This window comes from Gopherus evgoodei, chromosome 9 (genome assembly GCF_007399415.2).
Source record: "Gopherus evgoodei ecotype Sinaloan lineage chromosome 9, rGopEvg1_v1.p, whole genome shotgun sequence".
NCBI lineage: Eukaryota > Metazoa > Chordata > Testudines > Testudinidae > Gopherus > Gopherus evgoodei.
In genome coordinates this window covers 108,537,869-108,563,093 of record NC_044330.1, presented here as the reverse complement: position 1 = coordinate 108,563,093, position 25,225 = coordinate 108,537,869, and the positions used below count along the sequence as shown (strand labels likewise).

General features: G+C 42.6%; 1 protein-coding gene across 4 annotated transcripts in view; it reads right to left on the bottom strand.

The window, feature by feature from the left end:
- Nucleotides 1–25,225, bottom strand: part of NONO (non-POU domain containing octamer binding) — a 117,311-nt gene that overhangs the window by 60,805 nt on the left and 31,281 nt on the right. Inside the window, exon 11 of one of the 4 annotated variants that reach the window (XM_030575922.1) lies at nucleotides 6,863–7,049. The exons of the other annotated variants lie outside the window; for them this stretch is intronic. Coding sequence (XP_030431782.1) covers nucleotides 6,954–7,049 — 96 coding nt within the window. The 3' untranslated portion in view covers nucleotides 6,863–6,953. Of the gene's footprint in view, nucleotides 1–6,862; nucleotides 7,050–25,225 lie in introns of those variants that run through there. 4 annotated transcript variants of the gene reach the window in all.

The following is a 25,225-nucleotide window of genomic DNA, read 5'->3' as shown; positions in this document are numbered from 1 at the left end:
GACGGAGGAATTAGTGGATTTAAATGCGGAGGAGGCCTGGAATTACTTTAAGTCGCAGCTGCGGAGACTGTCGGAAGCCTGCATCCCGAGAAAGGGGAAAAAAACCATGGGCAGGAGTTGTAGGCCAAACTGGATGAGCAAGCAACTCAGAGAGGGGATTAGACAAAAGCAGAAAGCTTACAGGGAGTGGAAGAAAGGCAGGATCAGTAAGGAAAGCTACCTTGGTGAGGTCAGAACATGTAGGGATAAAGTGAGGAAGGCTAAAAGCCGCATTGAACTGGACCTTGCAAAGGGAATCAAAACCAATAGTAAAAGGTTCTACAGCCACATAAATAAGAAGAAAACAAAGAAAGAAGAAGTGGGGCCGCTATACACTGAGGATGGAATGGAGGTTAAGGATAACCTAGGCATGGCCCAACATCTAAACAAGTACTTTGCTTCAGTTTTTAATAAGACTAGTGAGGAACCTTGCGATGATGGAGGGATGATAAATGGGAATGTGGATATGGAAGTGGATATTACCGCAACTGAGGTAGAGGCCGTACTTGAACAGCTCGATGGGACGAAGTCGGAGGGCCCGGACAATCTCCATCCGAGGATATTAAAGGAACTGGCGCGTGAAATTGCGAGCCCGTTAGCGAGAATTTTTAAGCTATCGATAAACTCGGGGGTTGTGCCGTATGACTGGAGGATTGCTAATGTAGTTCCTATTTTTAAGAAAGGGAATAAAAGTGATCCGGGTAATTATAGGCCTGTTAGCTTGACGTCTGTAGTATGCAAGGTCTTGGAAAAAAATTTAAGGGAGAGAGTAGTTAAGGACATAGAGGTCAATGGTAATTGGGACGAATTGCAACACGGATTTAGTAAAGGTAGATCGTGTCAAACCAATCTGATCTCCTTCTTTGAGAAGATGACGGATTACTTAGATAAAGGAAATGCGGTAGATATAATTTACCTAGATTTCAGTAAGGCGTTCGACACGGTTCTGCACGGGGAACTGTTAGTCAAATTGGAAAAGATGGGAATGAATATGAAAGTTGTAAGTTGGATAAGGAACTGGTTAAAGGGGAGACTCCAGAGGATCGTATTGAAAGGTGAATTGTCAGGCTGGAAGGAGGTCACTAGTGGAGTCCCTCAAGGATCGGTTTTGGGACCGATCTTATTTAACCTTTTTATTACTGACCTTGGCACAAAGAGCGGGAATGTGCTAATAAAGTTTGCAGATGATACGAAGCTGGGGGGTATTGCTAACACGGAGAAGGACAGGGATACTATTCAGGAAGATCTGAACCACCTTGTAAACTGGAGTAATAGAAATAGGATGAAATACAATAGTGAAAAGTGCAAGATTATGCATTTAGGAATTAATAATAAGAATTTTGGATATATGTTGGGGGCGCATCAGTTGGAAGCGACGGAGGAGGAGAAGGACCTTGAGGTACTGGTTGATAGCAGGATGACTATGAGTCGCCAATGTGATACGGCTGTTAAAAAAGCAAATGCGATTTTGGGGGTATTTCCTGCAAGGATAAGGAAGTGTTAGTACCGTTATACAAGGCGTTGGTGAGACCCCATCTGGAATACTGTGTGCAGTTCTGGTGTCCCATGTTCAAGAAGGATGAATTCAAACTGGAACAGGTTCAGAGACGGGCTACAAGGATGATCCGAGGAATGGAAAAAGTGCCTTATGAAAGGAGACTCAAAGAGCTTGGCTTGTTTAGCCTGGCCAAAAGAAGGCTGCGGGGGGATATGCTTGCTCTATATAAATATAGCAGGGGGGTTAACGTTAGGGAGGGAGAGGAATTATTTAAGTTTAGTACTAATGTAGGCACGAGGACGAATGGGTATAAACTGGATATTAGGAAGTTTAGACTTGAAGTTAGACAGCTAACCATTAGGGGAATGAAGTTCTGGAACAGCCTTCCGAGGGAAGTAGTGGGGGCAAAAGACTTTCCTGGTTTTAAGACAAAGCTTGATAAGTATATGGAGGGGATGTTATGATAGGATTGTTAATTTGAGCAATTGATCTTGGATTACCACCAGATAGGTCTGCTCAATGGTCTGCGGGGAGATGTTGGATGGAATGGGAACTGAGTTACTGCAGAGAATTCCTTCTTGGGTGCTGGCTGGTGACTCTTGCCCACATGCTCAGGGTTTAGCTGATCGCCATATTTGGGGTCGGGAAGGAATTTTCCTCCAGGGCGGATTGGCAGGGGCCCTGGAGGTTTTTCGCCTTCCCCTGCAGCGTGGGGCACGGGTCGCTTGCTGGTGGTTTCTTTGCAACTTGAGGTCTTCAAACCAATTTTGAGGATTTCAATAACTCGGTCCTGGGTTAGGGGTTGTTATAAAATTGGATGGGTGGGGTTCTGTGGCCTGCCTTGTGCAGGAGGTCAGACTAGATGATCAGATTGGTCCCTTCTGACCTATGAGTCTATGAGTCTATGAGGTCTGGCAGAGGTCTTTAAAAGTCTTACAAGATATTTGTACTGCACGCTATCAGTTAAATTAGTTGAAATAAGTCCTTTTTCTCTCTGCAGAGCAGATGTATAAGGATGGTGGAAGCAGCTTCCTCAATGCTTGTTGGAGGAACTTGACATTCCTAAACAGGTAACTACTATCTGTTGGAGTGGATCAGTCTCTACCTGTCCCAGCAGCCGGATCCCTCCCAAAATATGGCACTAAGTTCCAGCTAGGAGGTTGTGCAAATGAGAGAGGCAGGACAGGGCCAACTGTGAGGTGTCCTTCAGCAGGCACGTTTACAGGGCACAAACACTGCTGTTCAGGCTGATAGCTGCCATTAAGTAACTTGAGCCCTCTCAGTATATGCTCTTGAGGGTCAGTCAGAAAATAACCCAACAAACCAAAAAGCCCAATAACAAAGTACCCTAGAATATCCATAACCCCCAACTCAGCCTGTAGAAGACCAGCTACAATTAAAATCACAGCTAATGTAAAAACAAAAAATATACATGCAAACTTATAGTCAGATGAGGCCCTGAAACATAAACCCTTATATCAGAGGCCTAGTATGAGGCCTAAGGCCTGAACTAAAGTAACAATCAAGACTGTGCTAATATAAAGCAAAGTTAAGTTGTGAGCAAAAGGCAGGCTGTTTTCGTTTGGCAATAAACCTGGCCGGGTTCCTTCATACCTTATTGGACTCTGCGGTCACTGTGTGGTTTGCTCAAGATCTGCTGTGCCAGCTATCTGCGTAGAGCTGGGATAGCACAAAGGGAGAACACACACACACCCAGCCAACTGTTACCAACATTGGATAGAGCTGACCACTCCACTGGTGACGTCTGACAACACCTTTGGCTGAGCAGAGCTGCAGAGCTATAGGGAGTTAATGACAAGCGTGCAAGCAGCCAGCTGTGTTACAGCTGCTGTCATTCCAGTGTACAGCGAGTGGTGTCTCAATGACCAAGGCTCATCGGGTGAGTATTGGGAGGACTCTGATCATTTCAGTCCATGCCCAAGATGAAATGGGAGTGATAGCCAGACAGTGTGCTGTGAACGAGTAGCCATGGTCATAGAAACACTGATGTGAAGAAGAGTCATTACAGGATAGAGACCCCAGAGCCAATACTGAAGCAGAACAATCAGTCCTGTCTGCCTTCTTTGAGTAATCATTTCGGGGAAAGAAAGCTCCATTGATGGAAAAGTAAGGGAAGTGCACAACTAGAAGTAATGAACATGGTGACTAAATTCTCTTATCTTCCCAGAATACCTTCACAGTACAGTTGTGAACTTCTGTGGGGAGCAGTGTGGGTTGAAAGCCAAAACTGAATGTGAATGCAGATATCAATGAATGCAAGTAAATGACACAAAGGGAACCAGAGATTAGAATATTGCAGGGCTCACACAATCTATTTCCCATTAATGATTGGAAAGTTTCCCAGGTGAATGGGGGACTAAAATTAATTGGTTTAGGCAGTTCACTAGGAGGCACTCAGCTTCAGGGACCATCTCTGCACTGGCCTGTAGGGCAGTAGTTGCCCCAGTCAGGGAGTTGTCATGGAGTGGACCACACCTCAATGTGCATATTGTTTTATGGACATCTGCCCTCCTAGTCATTATTGTAGACCCATCTCCCCTCCCGTTAGTGATGCAATATTATCCCTGAGGATAACTGCTGACATGGAAGAGTGATATTAGGACAGTATTTAATGTGTTTTAGATTCTTTTAATGTGATTTGACAGCTGGAGAAAAGGAGGCAAGCCAGTATCACATGGCTAGCCAGCATTCTGCAGACCAATTTGCAAACCATTGGCCTAGGTGATCTAATGTGAACACCTGGCCTACGTGATCCAGCTCTGATTTCTAATTCCAGAATTGACCAATAAAAACATGTAGTTACTTTCTTAAGCACTTGCACAACCTATAACCTGATACCCTGATTCTGGTGGCTTTGGACTCTATCCTAAGGCTGGGCTAAGGATTGTTAGGCTCCACATTTTCTTTTCCTTGGAACTGTAAGAATAAGGACCCATTCCCCTAGAGCATCATCGCTATCAACACTTCCCTGCTCTAATTCACTCTTTCTTCTATAGGTGGCTCCCTCTGTGTACAGAAAGGAGATTAATGCAGAAAAATTAGTGTTTCGGCTTCCCTTTGTGGTGGCACTATTTAGACCTGCCTAAACACAGCCAGACTAAGAATATAGAATATAGGAAGAGTCATTCTGGCTCAGACTTCCTGTCTCTCTAGTGCAGTGTCCTGTCTCTGACATTTTCCAGCGCCACATGTTTCAGAAGAAAGTGTAAAAAATGAAGTTTACTTACCTATAACCAATGTCCTTTGTACATCCCCTGCATATTCCCACTCCTGGGATGTGCCAACCAGTGCAGCCTAAAATTCTACTAGCAATAGCCGTTGGAGCATCCATGCAACTGCCTCCTTACCTCTCCCACACACCCCTGAACTCTGCACATTCTAGGGCAAGGGTTTAGAAAGGAGCATGCCGCTCCATTGCCTCAGTTCCATCCCCCAGGATCCCAAGTTCTTTGATAAGTAGGACTTCAAGGTAGTGGGGAAAGATGGGCAGGGTGTGTGAATATGCAGAGTCTGTTTCAAAGAACCTCAGTTACAGGGAAGTATTAACCTTAACTTCTTCTTTTATGTGTCCTATGCATATTTCCATTCATGGGACAGACTAATAAGCAGTACTGTGACCCAGGATAATGGGAGCTGGAGTTCTAGTTAAACAAGGAATATACAATTGTCCTGCCAAACTTTGCATCCGACCTGGATTGCAGGTCTACAGAATAAGGTTTAGTAAAAGTTGAACAGAACACCAGGTTGCTGCTCTGCATCTCTCTAACAGGGGAACATGTATAGAGAAAGCCATGCAAGATGCCTTTGATCTAATTGAATGGGTTCTGATGCCCTGTGGAATGGATAATCCCAACAATTTAAGATTCATATATACCTAATCTAACCCATCTAGAGGCAGTCTGTACAGAAATAGCTTTCCTTTGTTTTTTGGTCCATAAGCTATAAACAGCCTTGAAGACTGTGCAAACTGTTCAGTCCTGTCTAACTAAAAAGATAATGCTCTCCTCACATCTAATGTGTGTAATTTAGCTTCTCCATCTTGAGTATGGGATTTGAGGAAAAATTATAGATTGATATATGTGAAAATCAGAGACAATTTTTGGTAAGAACTTAGAATGAGTGCAAAGAACCTGTTTATCCTTATGAAAGACAGTAAATGGTGGATCAGCCATTAATGAATGCAATTCACATGCATCTTACAGAAGTGATTGCTATCAAAAATACAGTTTTTACAGATAGACAAAACAACAGCTCTCCTGAGGTTCATAGGGAGGTCTCATTAATTGTGCTACATTAAGATCCCAGAAGGGTATAGGAGTTCTTATTGAAGGATACAAATTATTAGGGCCTTCTATAAAACTCTTAACTGTATCATTAGTACAGACTGATTTTCCCTCTACAGATATATGATATGCTGATATGTCCGAGAGATTAACCTTAACTGAAGATAAGGAAAGAGGTGTCTTCTTAAGATACAATAAATACTCTAATATATAATTAATTGTTGCCCTATATGAATCCACATTACACATGGAAATCCACAATACAAACCTTTTCCATTTAAGACTATAGCCTTTCTGTGTGGGTTCTTTTCTAGAACACAACAGTACATGCTGTAATTTCTAATTAAAGGCTTTCTTCTAGTCTGACTAAAGGTCTACTCCCCATGCAGGTCCATCAAAGGTCCGAATGATAGACTTTCCCTGTTTGTTGTGACAAGTCTGACATCAGTGCTAAAGGTTCCACTAATCCTTTTGACAGATGTATCAAATCTGGATACCACTGTTTCCTAGGCCATAATGGTGCTATTAAAATCACCCAGACTTTGTCCTGTCTTAACTTATCACTCTTTGAATAAGAGGATATGGGGGGAAGCATTAACTAAACCCTGATCCCAGTGTATTAGAAAGCATCCGATACTGATTCTTTGCCTCTGTCTGCCCTGGAACAATATCTCTAGCATTTACTGTTGCTGCAATGGCACTCTGTTCCCCTGCTACGTGAATTGCTACTGGATGACTGTCACACTCTACACAAATACTCTTGGTCTCCCTGCATAATTTCACAGAGTAAGTGTCCATTTGCTTGTTTAGATATGACATTATCATAGTCTGTTACTACCTGAAACTGCTTTGTTTCTGAGTTGAGGTAGAAAAGACCTAAGGGCTAGTCCAATTGTCTCCATTCTAAAATATTGATGTGTAAGTTCCTTTCCTTTGGTGACCAATGATCTCTGACCAACATTTTGATGTTCAGATAGGCTCCATATCCTAGGGTAGATGCATGTATTACTGACAGTGTAGAGAGATTGAAAAGAACACCCTTTATTGCATTATGATGGTCTGCCCACCACATTAATGATGTTATGGAATTAATATTTTTCAATGCATGATGTTTAAATCTGATTTCTAATTCTTTGGTAACCACTGCTGAAGGTTCTCTCATCTGGAAACGAGCATAAGGAATCAGTGCTGTGGTTGACGCAGCAGACCTGGCAACCAAAAGAAGAAAAGAATCGATTGTCTTAGTAACTGGTGGTGGTGATGTACACATCTTTTTATTTTGACATCTCTCTCCTCTTTTAGAAAAGCTCTCCCCACAGTTGAATCCATTATGGCTCCTATAAAAAGAATCCTTTGACTATGGTTTAGGCATGACTTTCCCCCAATTTATATATAATCCCAGGCTGACAAATAGTGAACATGTTTGATTTACATGTAGTAAGATCTGTTCCCTGGATGATACTTTTGTTAACCCATTGTCTAGGTACATGTATACATACACCCCCATCTTCTTAGATATGCTGCCACAACAGACATACATTTTGTAAACACCATGGGTGCTGTGGACAACCAGAAAAGGAGGACCTTGTACTGAAAATGGTTCTCTCCAGTAATGAAATACAGGTACTTCCGCTGACATGGTCTTACAGAAATGTGGATGTATGCATCTTTTAAGTCCAAACCTGCGAACTAATCCTGGAGGGAAAAAGAAGGTATTATAGAAGTTAAATTTCTTTCTATAAATGTTCCAACTCCTTCAATCCAAAGGTCCCTCATCTTTTTTTGAGATTAGAAAATAATGCATGTAAAACCTCTTCCCTCTGTGATCTTGCAGAACTACTTCTATTGCACCTAATTAGTAAAGACAGAACCTCCTTTTTTCAACAAATTGAGATAACTTTGATCTCTGACCAGATATGAAGTAAGTTGGTTGCTGAGGGAAAGGTTTTGAACTGAATTGCGTAACTGCATGAAATAATAATATTGGACAGATGAATATTACAAGTTAACTCCCACTGGTAATAAAAAGAGGACAAACTGTGCATAAATAAAGTCCAAAGGGACTGGTTTGAAGCTCTGTGTCCTTATGTCAGATTTGATGTCTTGGAGGAACCATAGAAGACAAAGATGAAAAAACTTTCCCTTTATTATTGCAAGGTTTAAATTTCTTCCTCTATTGTAGCTGGTGTTGTGAGGTATAATGTTGAGGCTGGCAATGATATGGTATTCTCTGATAATTGTAATCAAGTGAAGGAGATGAAGAAGGAGGGTACTGCCTATGATACTTGGGTAATGGAGTCAAAGACAGCCTCTTCCCTGTATTAAGGAAACCTTGGCAGTAGATTCTTATATTGTTCCTCTTCTCTAGTACCTCATCAGTCTGAATACTAAACAGACCTTCTCTTTCAAATGGACGGTCCTCAATCCTTCTTTTTATCTCATGAAGAAGTCTCAACAATCTTATCCATCCATGTCTCCTTAGTGAGCCAAGCTACAGAACTTGCTGAAGTATCTGAGGAGTCAAAAGCCGCTCTCAACTGTTGCTTAACAACATTCTGTCCTTCAGTCAAAATGGCATTTGATAACTTTGTGTGTTCCTCTGGGAGCACATTAAGGAAAGAGGGCTTTTTGCTCCAGGGATGGTATTGGTACCTCGCTTTGACAACTTCATTAGTTGAATATGCGCATGTTTAATGTAGCTGAAGAAAATATTTTTTTCCCTAATGCCTCCAGCTTCTTCCTTTCCTTATTCAATGGAGCAGAGTGATCTTTGGCACCTTTTAATCTATAAAGTGCCACTTCAACCACCACCAAGTTAGGAGGTGGATGAGTATGAAATACAGCAAGTCATTCTTGAGGGAACTGATATAATTTGTCTGCCTTCTTAGACAGGCTAAGTGGTTGAGGGAGTTTTCCAGACTATCTTTGCTGACTAAAGCAATCCCTCTAACAAGAGAAGTATGACTTCTTGACTAGCTGCTGACCCTCAAATTTTGAAGATGTTGTGGAGCAATCATCGCATTCTAACAGAAGGAATATGGAGCATTTTGGACATTTACCATACTAACTCATGAAAGGCTACAGCATCTTCTGCTGGTGATGATACTGAGATGTCCTCAACATTTTCATCCAGAGAAGGCACATCCCTTAATTCTGAATCTTCCCGCTCCAGTTCCTCCTCCTTGGATAATATTTCACCTATTTCCATATGTGACTTGTTCTGAGTAAGCTGCATTGGCTGGTCCTTATCCCTTGGATCTGACAACTGAATGTCCTCCTCATACTGTCTTGCTGAAGGTCTGACCCCATATGTTGGTCCTTCCTGATAAGGTGCCAGAAATGGCCAGTGAGACCACTTTGTTCAGGGAAGTACCTGCCACTTGAGTCAAAATCTCACTGATGAATCCAGCTGGAAATACCTCTATGCCCGGGGATCCAGTGGGGCTGCAGTGAACTAATTATAATAATTTTTTCCTGGCTCTAACCTGCGATCTGCATCGCTCTTCTGGCCCCAATCCATTTGTGGCTCAGATGGGAACAGAGACAATAACCTTATTGAAAAAGGAGAGCAGAGAGAAGCTCTTCTCCAGGGGTCCTGAAGGGGTCTTAGGACAAGATAGCAGCACAGGGATCCTGACTCTTTCCTCTTCTTTGCTGGCTGTCAGAGAAGCAGTCGACCTGACTGGGTGTAGTACCACATGTGACGTGTGCTGAGACGCAGTACTGACTCAGCTGTCAACAGAGCCATGGATGGAGTTGCCTGATGAACTACTGCTTTAACTGTAATGCTACGCAGCGGTGTGCTAGTTAGCAAACCCTCTTCAGTTCTTGAATTGGATCCTTAAATCTCACCCTCAGGACAGGCTCCTCCGGGTCTGATATTGTTGGATCCATGTATGACTCCTAACTCTGTACTGAAATCTTGAATCAAAGCCTGGCTCCATTATGAGATTCCATCCCGGTAAGTCCTAATCCCTCTGAGTAGCTCTTTGTAATGAGGCCGACCCCAATAAGGGGTGCACATTTTTCCTTGGTACTGCAACAAAGTCTCTCTGAACCAGGACAGCTGTGGAAACACAGGCTGTCACTGATCCAGACCTTCTCTTTTGTCAGACCCTTAGCTCTCTTGGATCCTGCATCTGACACAGAAGCACAATCTTGCTTCTCCCTGGCTCATTTGGTTAGAGGCAGAGCAGAAGCTGGTCTCTGAGAACTGGCCGCCGCCATCAGCGCTTCCTGCAATGGAATTGCCTGAAGCCAGTTTTGTCCCTCTTTGCCCTTGTGGCAAATGTTGAGCAGATCAGACACTGAGAGGGAAAATGTCCTTCTCAAAACATGCCAAGCAGCTGGCATGTGTATCTGACATTGGGGATACTGCTGGGCTTCAGCCACATCTTTTGAAACCAGACTCCTTAGTCTTCTGGATCCAGTATGTTATACTTTAACTAATAGCTCTAAATAACACTATGTATTTATATAACAACTACCCACCTACTACAGCTCCATAAGGATCCTACAGCAACCATGTAACTGTCCAGCTGGTCACAGCTGAAGGAACTGAGGCAGTGGAGTGCTTCTTTTTAAACTCTTGTCCTAGAACATTCAGAGTTTGGGGGGTAGAGGGGAAGAGGCCAAGGGAAGCAGGTGGATGATCCAGTGGCTATGGCTAGTAAAATTTTGCCGTTCAGATTGCACTAGTTAGCAATCCCATTGAGTGGGAATATGCAGAGGACACTCGAAGAAAGAACTCTTGGCAATGGCAATTATGGAATAGCTAGTCCATAGGAGAATTTTCTTCCTAATTCCAGGTAGCTAGTGGTGGGTTTATAACTCTTATGCACTTTTATCCTATCTAATGCAATTGTGGATATTCTTCTTATTCATGTAAATGTTTAACTTTCAAAATTGTGCTAAGCACTTGGCCTCTATTATACTGTAGTAGTGAGTTCCACAGGGGAGGTGGTGGGTGTGTTGTAATGAAAGGAAACTGTTTAAAAACAAACACTTCTAAATTTGTTGCCTTTTAATTTCATTGGGGTCTCCCTTGTTCTTCACCTGGAGTAAGTAAAATAGGAGCTCACTACTGAACTTTGCTAAAATAATGAATTGTGTATGTGCTTGTCATGTCCCCTCCATTCATCTTCTCTACAAACTAAACAGTCCTAATCTTCTCAATCTTTCTACATAGAGGTTTTTCACACCTCTAAACTTATAGATTAGATCTAAACATGCAGAGATGGGATGACCAGAAGTGAATTCAGTTTTCAAAGTCAGAGTATGTCATTTGTTTATATAGTTACATTATAATATCATTCTTTTATTCTTAATGCAACCTATCATCATCCTTTCTTTGTTCACCAGAACTAGGAAAATCTGACTAAAATTGAAGTCTCCTGACACCATCTTGCATCTCAAAAAATTCTGTGCTATTAAAACACCTCAGTACTAGCTTTTCCTGGCCTGATATTTCTCTTACATTTTCCTTTTCACTGCATTTGACTTAGGTGACTATTCCTTTCCTTGTTTTAGATCAGTGTGCAAAGCACATTATCTACCTTTTCGTTCCTTTTTCTTTGACAGAATTTATTGAAAATATCAATTAATACAAACATTCCTGAATGAACAAAAGCAATTTCAGATAAAGTTGTTTGTAATGTCTAATAAAAGTGAGTTACAGGTCGTGTGTTGTGTTACAAGAGCATAGACTGGGTTGGAATTGTTTCTTACTGATCCTTTGAAAAGAACTGATGCATGTTATTTTAGTTCCTGGGTTGTACAGATCAAAGATCTAGTTTTTGATCTGGGCAATATACTCAATGAACAGGGGAATCAGATTTGATCCTGGTCTTTGGCTTGTCCTCTTCTCTAGAATATGCCCTTTTGTGTTTCCTTTCTGATTTGTTGCAATTATGATTCCTTAATGGTTGTGAACATGAAGTATGCTATCTTGGCTACTTATACAAAAGCAATCAGCACACTATTACTTCTGTCTTCACTCTAACACTATAGACCAATGTCCATAGAAATGCCCTTGCTCTGCTATTTCTTCTTACACCTGTTTAGGGGGCATCTACACTTTGCATTCAATAAAGGCCTCATTGGCAATCTGACAGAAGTTTGAAAACTGCACTTAATGTGCATGAAATGCAGCACTTTGATGCCACCCCCTCTTTATAATGAAAGGGTGCTAAATCTTGATGCAAGCAGTCATATTAAAGATGAGGCCACAATCTACATGACAGGCTTGTCAGCTGTACTTTGCCATCTATTCCACATGATCCCATGCTCTGTAACTAGGCTAAAGGCTAGATTAGGAAGAGTTACTGTAGACCAATCTGAAATGGAATGCAATGACTTTCATTTTGATGTGTAACCCTCTCTGTAGACTGTTGCCTCTACTTCAGTGTAGAAAAGCATTGTGGTTCCTCTTTGCTCACCCACTTCTATCTAAGCAGGTACACCACACTCATCACCATGGTGTCTGAGTGCCTCCTTTGGAAGATGAACAATGTAATAAAGACAAAGCACAAGGGAACATCATCAGGAGCCTGCCATCTTGTCTAAACCTACCCTTATGTGAGTAAGTGGTGACCTCTTTTTTTTTTTTTGGCATATTTTATCATAGGCAAAGTGCTGTTGTTGACAAAAGACAAGGTGGCCTGTAGGACTGGTGGACAAGTACACAATGATGCTGGGGAGACAATCTCATCACCAAGCTTTCAGGGACTGGGTGTGGCTACAACATCGTCTCCTGTGATTTGGCAGACTCTGCAGTACTGGGTTTACTGCTTAACAGAGGAAGATTATGAGAAAGGAGTGAAGAAAGTTAAGAGATAACTACCAAGCAGAGGAGCAAAAACTTGTATGTGTGGGAATGAAGAGTGAAATGGGGAGGGCCATGGCTGAAATCTTGACTGGGGGAAGGGAGAAATCCTGAATAAATCAGATGTATCTTTTCTTTGTTGTATTCTATAGAAACACAAGAAAGGAGATCCATCAGTCTCTCTTCCCTTGCAATCACAGACAGCAGTGTGCGTGGGTACACTAACCTGCTCCAACAAACGATCTGCCAGTTCATCCAGGTCTGTTCATTCATCCATTTACAGTATTATCCTGCCCTCACTCATTGTAAATTAATATTACAAGCAACGGGGTTTCCATCACTTTCCTTGAAAGATTGTTCCACAGCCTGATACAATTTGCAGCCACCAAGCTTTCCTGGTATTCATCTTCTTATTCTTTGCAGCCTTGTCTCACCTTAATGATTCTTCTTCCTTTCTGGTGTTTATACTCTTCAAATATCTGTGGACATCTGCCTTCCACTCTTCCCCCTCCCCCTTTAGTCTGATATGCAGCAGAGTGTGGACTATTTCTCTGCAGCTTGTGACAATGTTGGTCTCACAATCAACAACAACAAGACAGAAGTGATATACTAGGCTACATCAGGAAAGCCATATGTAGATCCTGCTATCACAGTGAATGGCCAAACCCTCCAGGCAATGGAAAGTTCACCTACTTCAGCAGTACACAGTCACGTGCAGTTCACATCGATGATGAAACCAACACCAGAATTGCCAAAGCAAGTATGGCCTTTGGCAGACTACGTGCAAATGTGTAGGAGCACAGAAGCATCAATCAACAAACAAAACTGAATGTCTACAAAGCCATCTTGCTGCCAACTTTGATACATGCGAAACCTGGATAGTGTACAGATGCCATGCTATGACGCTGAATCACTTTCATGTGGATTGTCAGAGGAAACTGATGAAGATAAGATGGCAGGACAAGGTTCCAGGTACTAAGGTTTTCCTACGGGCAGGCATTCCAAGCATCCATACTGTTAATGAAATCACAGATGAGGTGGACAGGCCATGTCACCAGAATGTCAGATGAGTGACTGCCAAAGAAGAACTTTTATGGTGAGCTAAAGGAAGGAAAGCACTTTCAGGGAGGCCACAAGAAACATTTCAAAGACTCCCTCAAGTTATCCTTAAGGCATTTCAGTATTGACCCAGAGATTTGGGAAGCTCTGTTATGATTGTTCTACCTGACGAAATTTCATCCACACTGGAGCTACAGCCTATGAGCAGAGAAGAACTGCTGAGACAGAGAAGCAGCACCAGAAGCATAAATCTCACAACAGCAGCATATCCACTGTTAATCAAATAACCCATAGTGGCATCTCTTGTTCAGTGTGCCACAGACAGTTCAAAGCTCAAATTGGCCTGGTCAGCCACTTGTGTTCACAGATACCAAACCGATCAGTGATGTCACAGTCATCTTTGAACTAGAAGGACGAACAACATAATCTAAGTTATATTTCTTTGCCTCTTGGTCCCTCTAGCTCCTGGACATTTTTTTTTTTGTTCTTCTCTGAGCTCCTTCCAGTTTATTGGCATCTTTATGGTATGGAGATGACAAGAACTAAACATAATATTCCAGAACTGTGTGCTACAATATCTCCTCATCTGGTGCTTTACTCCCAATTCTTTATAGCTGTTGCTACTTACTTCAGCATGTTCACAGTCCCCACAGAGGTAACTGATCTGAAATTGGGTCAACTTTATATTGGCAACCTAGTCTCATACAATTTTCCTAATTTCCATAGCCTCTTACCTAGCATTCTCCCAGACTGTGTTGCAAGTAAGATCCCAATCAGAAAGAAACCTTTGTTTGGAGTTTGGTTTCTTCCTTTAAGGGAAAGCCCAAGGTTCTGTCTCTCTATATATGTACACTTAATATTATTAATTAAGTATTGTTGAGATGAGTAACTACTTGCTGAGAAAGCTCTGCCAATCTAAAGGATCTAGCTTTACTCTCCATAGGCTCTGTTAGACACTCCTACTGGAATGGTACAGGGTTTTGGCACTACAGATACGCTTATGATGGGAGCTGTAGGTTTATCCATCTGGATACTGGTATCTTCAGGGTGGGTGCCAGCACTGCTAGTGTTTATGCAGCTGGCATAGTTTAGGCACTAGTCTGCTCAATATAGATTGTATGGCAATTCCCAGTAAGCTATGTCAGTCATCTCCCGTTGCTGTAAATTAATGAAGCTGTGACCTGTCAAGTTTGGGTGAGGCCAACTATGGATGCTGAGTTGGGATTCTTGCCTCCCTCCTCCAAGATAGCAGCAGGGGGAAGGCACCTTGTGCCTGCAGCACTGGCTGCATCAGCATGTGGGACTTAACGAAATGCAGCCCACAGCAGCTCCATATTGAAGAGTAGGCTGCTGCTGAAAAAGGCGGGTGGGAAGAATGAGGCCATGTCTACAGTATGGATGCTATAGCCATGCCGCTGTAGCCCTGTAATGTAGACACAGACAACTGCAGCAAGGGAAGGGGTTTTTCTGTCACAGGAAGAACTCCACCCCCCCAAGTGACGATAGCAATTGATGGCAGCATTCTGCCAGTGACCTAGCTGCATCTACACTGTTGGTTAGTTTGCCATAGCTACAGCTTTCATGGGTATGGATTTTTCATACCCTTAACCACGATAGCTATGTCAACCTAAGTTTTAAGCACGAATCAGGCCTGATACTTGCTGCTCTGTGTGCCCTTCAAACTGTGATAGAGAAAGGTGCAGGAGGAATCTGTGCTGGAATGTGGCCTGGAATGAACAAAATCATAGTGTTGACCTTAAGCAGGAGCCCAAATGCTAGAATTACCTTTTTCCTCCACGCCTTCATTTGAGCTCCAAAACCACAGTTTAACTTGTGGCACTTCTTGCCAGAGGATGTTCTGAAGGCCAAGACTATAACAGAGTTCAAAAAAGAAACAGATAAGTTCATGGAGGATTGGTCCATGAATGGCTATTAGCTAGGGTGGGCAGGGATGCAAAACCATGCTCTGAAGTGTCCCTAGCCTCTGTTTGCCAGAAGCTGGGAGTGGACAACAGGGAATGGATAACTTGATGATTACCTGCTCTGTTCATTCCCTCCGAGGCATCTGGCATTGGCCAATCGGAAGACAGGATACTGGGTAGATGGACCCTTGGTCTGACCCAGCATGGCCGTTCTTATGTTTTCCCCTACATGATTTACCCTTTCTTATTACTACTGGATTCTGAGCACAAGAGAAATAAATCTTCCATCCTTTTGCAGTACTGTACCATAGAAGCTCTATGGATAGAAATTCCATGCTTGAATAATAAGAGTATAGCAGTAGGAATATACTGCTGACCAGGAGGGTGATTAGGAAATGCTCAGGGAAATTAGGCTATAAAAAAGAAAACTCAGCAATAATGGGCAATTTCAACTATTCCCCTATTGACTGAGCGCATGACACCTCAGGATGGGATGCAGAGATAAAATTTCTAGACACCATTAATGACTACTTCTTGGAGCAACTAGTCCTGGAATCCACAAGGGGAGGGGCAATTCTTGGTTAGTCCTATATTGAACACGGGGTCTAGTCCAAGAGGTGAATATAGTTGAACCGCTCAGTAACGGTGACCACAATGTAATTAAATTTAGCATTCTTATGAGGGGGGAAAATGCCAAAGCAGCCCACCATGGCAGCATTTAACTTCAGAGAGGGGAGCTACACAAAAATGAGGAAGTTAATTAAATGGAAATTGAAAGGAATAGTCACAAGAGTGAAATGTCTGCAAGCTGCATGGAAACTTTTAAAAAACACCACCACATCAGTGTGTTTCCAAATAATAAAAAAAAATAAGAGGATTAAAAAACAATACAACTATGACTAAACAGAGTAAAGATGCATTAAAGGCAAAAAGGCATCCTTTAAAAATTGGAAGTCAAATCCTACTAAAGAAAATAGAAAGGAGCATAAACTCCAGCAAGTCAAGTATAATTAGGCAGGCCAAAAAAGAATTTGAAGAGCAACTAGCAAAAGACTCAAAAACTAATAGCAAAAAAAATGTTCAAGTACATCAGAAGCAGGAAGCCTGCCAAACAATTAATGGGAGCACTAGATGATCAAGGTGCTAAAGGAGCACTCAGGGAAGACAAGATGATTGCAAAGAAGCTAAATTAATTCTTTACATCAGTCTTTACAGGTGAGGATGTGAGGGAGATTCCCACACCTGAGCCATTCTTTTTAGGTGACAAATCTGAGGAACTGTCCCAGATTGAGGTGTCACTAGAGGAGGTTTTGGAACAAATTCATAAATTAAACAGTAATAAGACACCATGTCCAGATGGTATGCATACAAGAGTTCTGAAGGAACTCAAATATGAAATTGCAGAACTGTGGAATGTAACTTATCACTAAAATTAGCTTCTGCACAAGATGACTGGAGGATAGCTAACATGATGCCAATGTTTTAAAAAAGCTGCAGAGGTTATCCTGGCAAATACAGCCCAGTAAGCTTAACTTCAGTACTAGTCAAATGGGTTGAAACTATAGAAAAGAGCAGAAATATTAGACACATAGCTGAACACAATATGTTGGGGAAGAGTCAACTCGGTTTTTGTAAAGGGAAATCATGCCTCAACCATCTATTAGAATTCGTTGAGGGGGTCAACAAGCATGCGCACAAGGGTGATCCAGTGGATATAGTCTACTTCGATTTTCAGAAAGGCTGGAACAAGGTCCCTCACCAAAGGCTCTTAAACAAAGTAAGCAGTCATGGGAAAAGAAGGAAGGTCCTCTCATAGATCATAATGTATTAAAGGACAGGAAACAAAATGTAGGAATGAATGGTCAGTTTTATAATGGAGGAAGGTAAATAGCGGTGTCCCCGAGGGGTCTGTACTGGGCCCAGTGCTATTCAACATATTCATAAATGATCTGGAATAGGAGGTAAACAGTGAGGTGGTAAAGTTGGCAGACAATACAAAATTACTCAAGAAAGTTAAGTCCAAAGCAGATTGTGAAGAGTTACAAAGGGATCTCACAGCACTGGGTGACTGGGAAACAAAATGGCAGATCAAATTCAATGTTGATAAATATAATCCTAACTATAGGAGGACTTGGACATGTGTATGGATATCAAGAATATTCAGCATTAGAATAGTTACACAGTAGAACCTCAGAGTTACCAACGTCTTGGGAATGCATGGCATGTTGTTCATAACTCTGAACAAAACATTATGGTAGTTCTTTGTCAATGTTCAGTTGCAAACTTTTGAAAGTTTCAAAACTGTATTACTATGCAGAAGAAAAATGCTGCTTTCCCTTTTTATTTTTTTTAAAGTAGTTTATGTTTAACACAGTACTGTAATGTATTTGTTTTTTCCCCCTTAGTCTCTACTGCTGCCTGGTTGCTTACTTCTGGTTCCAAATGAGGTGTTTGGTTGACTGGTCAGTTCGTAACTCCAACGTTCTACTGTACTAACAAATTTAGGAAGCGATACTAAACCTCACGCTTCCGGGCTTAAGCCAATCTCTAACAAGGGGGAATAAGCACAAGTCAGAATAAGCAACGAACACATTCAGGAATATTTAGATAAGTTAGATGTACTATTTAGGATTATCTCTGAGAATTCATGGAGAAAGGGTGAGGTCCCAGCGGACTGGAGAAGGGCAAACATAGAACCTATCTTTAAAAATGGGGACAAAGAGAACCCAGGGAATTATAGTTCAGTCAGTCTAACTTCAGTACCTGGAAGGATACTGGAACAAATTATTAAACAATCAATTTGTCAGAGGATAACAGTGCTAAGGAATAGCCAACATAGATTTGTTGAGAACAAATTATGCCAAACCAACCTAATTTCCTTTTTTGACAGAGTTACTGGCTTAGTGGATAGAGGGGAAGCAGTCTGCATGATAGATCTTGATTTTAACAAGGCTATTGTTACAGTCTCAAATCACATTCTCATAAGAAAACTAGGGAAATATAGATGAAATTACAATAAACTAGGAGCATAGTTAATTGAAAAAACATATTCAAAGAGTAGTTATCAATGGTTCACTGTCAAATTGAGATGTATATAATAGGGCCCCACAGGCTCCTGGGTCCTAGTACTAGTCAGTATTTTAATGAATAACTTGGATAATGGAATGGAGAGTATACTTACAAAATATGTGGATGACATCAAGCTGAGAAGGATTGCAAGCACTTTGGTGAACAGATTTAGAATTCAAAATGACCTTGACAAATTAGAGAATTGGTTTGAAATCAGCAAGATGAAATTCAGTAAAGACAATGCAAACTACTGAGCTTTAGGAAGGAAAAAAAATCAAATGCTCAAATACAAAATGGGGAATAACTGGGTAGGCAGTAGTACTGCTGAAAGGATCTGGGGGTTACAGCAGATCACAAACTGAATGGGCCAAAAATGTGATTGTGACAGGTGTGGCAATTTCCTGCAGTATCTTTGGGAGATCTTACTATATTAAGATTATGTGTTATTGTGGGCCAGGAACTGTACGTAATTCCGTTGGGGAAGATGGCCACAGCTGCTCTAGGAACTACTACCAGTAGAGGCGGTTTAGGGCAAATTCACTTAGTTCATAACACATCCAGAGAAGTATCAGCACCTGGAGAGGCTTGCATATCCTGGCTCAAATTGGATTCTCCAGAGACCAGACAAAGAAAGGACTTTTAGATAAAAAGCCTGAGTTTAAACTGACTCAAGCAAATGGATAGGATCTTCTCTTCAAGGGGGATCCTAATCCTTCCTGGGAAGGGTTGGAAGGACTTTGGCCTAGTGAGGTGAGGCCCCATAAGACTGATGGGTGACCTCTGGTAAGGTTTTAGCATGCATACAGAAACTTTAATTGTTTAATGTTTTAGTCATGAGAAAAGACGACTGAGGGTATGTCTACACTACGGGATTATTCCGATTGTACAGAAATCAGTATTTGGAAACAGATTGTATAAAGTCAAGTGCATGCAGCCACACTAAGCACATTAATTCGGCGGTGTGTACCGAGGCTAGCGTCAATTTCCAGAGCGTTGCACTGTGGGTAGCTATCCCATAGCTATCCCATAGTTCCCGCAGTCTCCCCTGCCCATTGGAATTCTGGGTTGAGATCCCAATGCATGATGGGGCAAAAACATTGTCGCGGGTGATTCTGGGTAAATGTCATCAGTCAATCCTCCCTCCGTGAAAGCAATGGCAGACAATCATTTCATGTCCTTTTCCCTGGATTGCCCTGGCAGACGCCATAGCACGGCAACCATGGAGCCCGTTTAGCCTTTTATCATTATCACTGTATGTCTACTGGATGCTGCTGACAGACGCGGTATTGCAGTGCTACACAGCAGCATTCACTTGCCTTTACAAGTTAGCAGAGACGGTTACCATCTGCTGCTTTGGAAACTGGCAATGACGGTTACCAGTCCTATTGTACTGTCTGCTGCTGTCATGGATGCTCCTGGCTGGCCTCGGTGAGGTCGGCTGGGGGTGCATGGACAAAAATGGGAATGACTCCTCAGGTCATTCCCTTCTTTACGTTTTGTCTAAAGGTAGAGTCAGTCCTGCCTGGAATATTAGGCAAGCCTACTAAAGAACCAGAGAGGACAGCCGTTCCAGGTCAGAGCCCCACACATCCCGCAGAAATGAGCTGCATGGCCCTGCAACAACCCCCATTGCTTCCCTCCTCCCACACCCCTCCTGGGCTACCGTGGCAGTTATCCCCCCATTTATGTGATGAATTAATAAAGAATGCATGAATAATAAACACTGACTTTATTGAGATAAAACTGGGGGGAGGCAGCCTCCAGCTACTATGATATTCCAGGCAGGCCTGAATCTCCAGGAGACAAAGCTTAAAGAAGGGAATGACCGTGAGTCATTCCCATTTTTGCCCAGGCACCCCTGGCCAACCTCACTGAGGCCAGCCAGGAGCACTCACGGGATGATGATGAGGGCTACCAGTCCTATTGCACCATCTGCCATCAGGAAGGGAAGGGGAGGGGATGCTGCTGTTTAGCGCTGCCGCACTGTGTCTACCAGCAGCATCCAGTAGACATACGGTGACACTGAAAAAAGGCGAGAAACTTTTTTTTTCCCTTTTCTTTCAGGTGCGGGCAGCGGGGGGGAGGGGAAGAGATTGACAACATATACCCTGAACCACCCAGCACAATGTTTTTGACCCTTCATGCATTAGGAGCTCAGCCAAGAATGCAAATGGTTTTCGGAGACTGCGGGAACTGTGGGATAGCTCGAGTCCTCAGTTCCCCCTCCCTCCATGAGTGTCCATTTGATTCTTTGGCTTTCCGTTACGCTTGTCACGCAGCACTGTGTTAAGTCCCTGCTGTGGCCTCTATCATAGCCTTGGAGTTTTTTTCAAATGCTTTGGCATTTAGCCTTTTGGAACAGAGTTCTGATAGAACAGATTCATCTCCCCATACAGAGATCAGATTCAGTATCTCCCATACAGTCCATGCTGGAGCTCTTTTTGGATTTTGGAACTGCATGGTCACCTATGCTGATCAGCACTCCGTGCTGGGCAAACAGGAAATGAAATTCAAAAGTTCGTGGGGCTTTTCCTGTCTACCTGACCAGTGCATCCGAGTTCAGATTGCTGTCCAGAGCAGTCACAATGGTGCACTGTGGGATAGCGCCCGGAGGCCAATACCGTCAAATTGCAGCCACACTAACCCTAATCCGAAATGGCAATACCGATTTCAGCGTTACTCCCTTCATTGGGGAGGATTACAGATACTGGTATTAAGAGCCCTTTATATTGATATAAAGGGCTTCATTGTGTGGACGGGTGCAGGGTTAATGTGGTTTAATGCTGCTAAATTCGATATAAACTCGTAGGGTAGACCAGGCCTGAGGGAAAACCTGGTAAGAGTCTTCAGATATGTTAAGAGCTGTTAGAAAGAGGACGCTGATCCATTGTTCTCCACATCCACTGAAGGTAAGACAAGAAGTAATAAGCATATCGCAGCCAGGCATATTTAGTTTAGATATTAGGAAAATCTTTCTAACTATAAGGGTAATTAATCTCTGGACTAGGCTTCTATGGGAGGCCATGGCATCCACACACCACTGGAGGTTTTGAGAACCGGTTGGACAAATGCCTGCCAGGGATGGTCTCAATATCTTTGGTCCTGCCTCAGTGCAGAGGGAGGGACCTGAAGATCTCTCAAGGTCCTTGCCAGCCTGCATTTATAGTGTTAAGAGACCAGGAAAAAACCTGGTGTGTGGGGCTGGGCAGATAATCCTACATTTGACTGCTGAGGGATTTTTTCACCTTCCCCTCAAGTATCTGCTATTGGCTAATGTTGAAGAGAGGATACTGGACCAGCTCAGTTCTCAAACTGTGGGTCAGAACCCCGAAGTGGGTCGTAACCCCATTTGAATGGGGTTGCCAGGGCTAGTGTTAGACTTGCTAGAGCCCAGGGCCAAAGCCCAAGGACTTCAGCCCTGGGTGGTGGGGATCAGGCTTCGGCTTCAGCCCTGGGCAGTGGGGCTCGGACTACAGGGCCTCCGCCTCAGGTGGCAGGGCTTGGGTAGGTTCAGGCTTTGGTCCCCCCTCCTGGGGTTGTGTAGTGATTTTTGTTGTCAGAAGGGGGTCAGGGTGCAATGAAGTTTGAAAACCCTGGTACTAGCTGAACCTTTGGTCTGATTTAATATGGCAAGTCACATGGCAAAAGGCAGACAGCAGAGGGAGAGGCCTCGAGTTTGCAGCTGTAGCTTCTGACAGTTCGTTATGGCATTGCTGGCACTAATCAAAGCTCTGATGCAGTGTGAGACTCTTAGGAGCTAATGCTGCTTGGAAGGGGGAGGGCTAGCAGCCATCTCCTGTACCACACTGGGAAACAAGGTTAAGCTTTAGGACTCATAATCATCATAGTCAGCATTCTGTGCCAAGAACAAGAGTGGGCTTATGCTCCTGCTGCACAATAAGACCTCCTTCAAAACTAATTTCCTGCCTGTTTTTCTCCCCACACTGGAAAAGGTACTAAGGGATTGAGGCACCTAACTCCCCTTGAAATAATTAGAGAATTGGGCATCTATCTTTGAGGATCTGGGCCTAAGTCTGATACACACTCTAGTACCTTCTTAGCAGAGGGCTACTCTTGGCTTCAAGCCAGCTATTCCTGCTGACTGTCTGGCTGATAGAGAGGTAGAGGTTGCACCCAGCTAGGCCCAAGTCCAAATCCATCCCCTACTGCCAGTAGCCATAATTTCTCCTTGGCACGGTGGTGCCAGGAAAATTCAAGGTAAGTTTTAATGTAAGTGGCCAACCTCTTCCAGCCAGAAAGCAGGGGTCTGGGCCTGAATAAAATAAAACAGGAGATCATACTGAATAGGAAGAGTATGATTAGCTGTGACCAACACCTGTGGCAGAGCCTGCTGTGAACCTGACTGCTTGGGAACTGAAAAGAAGGTTTATTTATTCTGTAGTCATTAAATTTCTATTACAGCAGAAACAGAGTCATTAGCCCCATTTGCCTCAATTATAATCAGATTCTCTAGTGAAAAAAGACACCAAAAAAAGAGCATTTTGTCTGGGTGGGAATTGTATGGGTGAGAAACAAGGGCAATGGTGTTTATTGCTTAACAGGCAGGAATTAATGCAGATGGTGAGTGCAGATGTTTTACTGAGAAATAGGTTACTGCATAATTAAGTTTAGTATCAGATGAGAGGGTAACACACCTCACAAGGTACTGAAAATTAACAGCTCAATGTCCCAAGCCTGCACATTAAGTGCAGCAGTGTTGAAAATACTAACAATTATAAAAGGGGTGGCAGTGATGGCAGCAATATTTGCAGATGACAAAGTTATTTAGGTTAGTCAAGTCCAGAGATGGAGGAACGTCACAGGTTCTAACCTAGGTTAGTGGGCAACGCAATGACAGATGAAGTTCAACATTGATAAATACAAATTAGTGCATATTTGTGTGTGTGCGTGTAAGTAAAATGAACTACTCATAACTCAAACTAACTTAACTCTAGTATCAACTCAGGAAAAGGACCTGGGCATCCCTGAGGCCAGCTCAATGAAGACTGCCCTTCTGAATCAGACCCATAGTCCACCCCATCCAACATCTTGTCCCTGACTGGGGCCAGCACCAGGTGCTTCCAAGGAAGCTGCAAGAAACACATTAGGCAGATCTGAGATGATCAGCCCCCTCCCCCACTTCCTTAAATCATCTAATCCCTTTTCTCAGAGATATGTTTCAGGCCTTAAGCCAAAAGTTTAATATTTCTTTCAATAATGTTAACTATTGTAATGATAGGAGTACTTGTGGCACCTTAGAGACTAACAAATTTATTTGAGCATAAGCTTTCGTGGGCTACAGCCCACTTCTTCGGATGTATAGAATGGAACATATATTGAGGAGATATATATATACACATTCATAAAGCATGAAAAGGTGGGAGCTGTCTTACCAACTCTGAGAGGCCAATTAAGAAAAATAACTTTTGACATGATAATCAAGATAGCCCAGTACAGACAGTTTGATAAGAAGTGTGAGAATACTTACAAGGGGAGATAGATTCAATGTTTGTAATGGCTCAGCCATTCCCAGTCCCTATTGAAACCTAAGTTGATTGTATTTAGTTTGCATATCAATTCCAGCTCAGTAGTTTCTCCTTGGAGTCTGTTTTTTGAAGCTTTTCTGTTGCAAAATTGCCACCTGCAGGTCTGTCATTGAATGACCAGACAGGTTAAAGTGTTCTCCTTCTGGTTTTTGAGTGTTATGATTCCTTATGTTAGATTTGTGTCTATTAATTCTTTTGCGTAGAGACTGTCTGGTTTGGCCAATGTACATGTATGCATTGCCGACACATATCACATTGGTAGATGTGCAGGCGAATGAGCCCCTGATGGCGTGGCTGATGTGATTAGGTCTTATGATGATGTCACTTGAATAGATATGTGGACAGAGTTAGCATCTGGCTTTGTTACAAGGATAGGTTCCTGGGTTAGTGTTTTTGTTCAGTGATGTGTGGTTGCTGGTGAGTATTTGCTTCCGGCTGGGGGGTTGTCTGTAAGCGAGGACAGGTCTGTCCCCCAAGATCTGTGAGAGTGAGGGATCATCTTTCAGGATAGGTTGTAGATCTTTGATGATGCGCTGGAGAGGTTTTAATTGGGGGCTTAAGGTGACAGCTATTGGTGTGTTATTTTCTTTGTTGGGCCTTTCTTGTAGGAGGTGACTTCTGGGTACTCATCTGGCTCTTTCTGTACTAGTTTATCTTGATTATCACATCAAAAGTTTTTTTTTCTTACTTAATTGGCCTCTCAGAGTTGGTAAGACAGCTCCCACCTTTTCATGCTTTCTGTACGTGTATATATATCTCCTCAATATATGTTCCATTCTGTGCATCTGAAGAAGTAGGCTGTAGCCCATGAAAGCTTATGCTCAAATAAATCTGTTAGTCTCTAAGGTGCCACAAGTACTCCTGTTCTTTTTGCGGATACAGACTAACACAGCTGCTTCTCTGAAATCTGTTATTGTAATGATAGATATTCTTATCTCTATAAATGACTAATCCCTTTTTAAGTC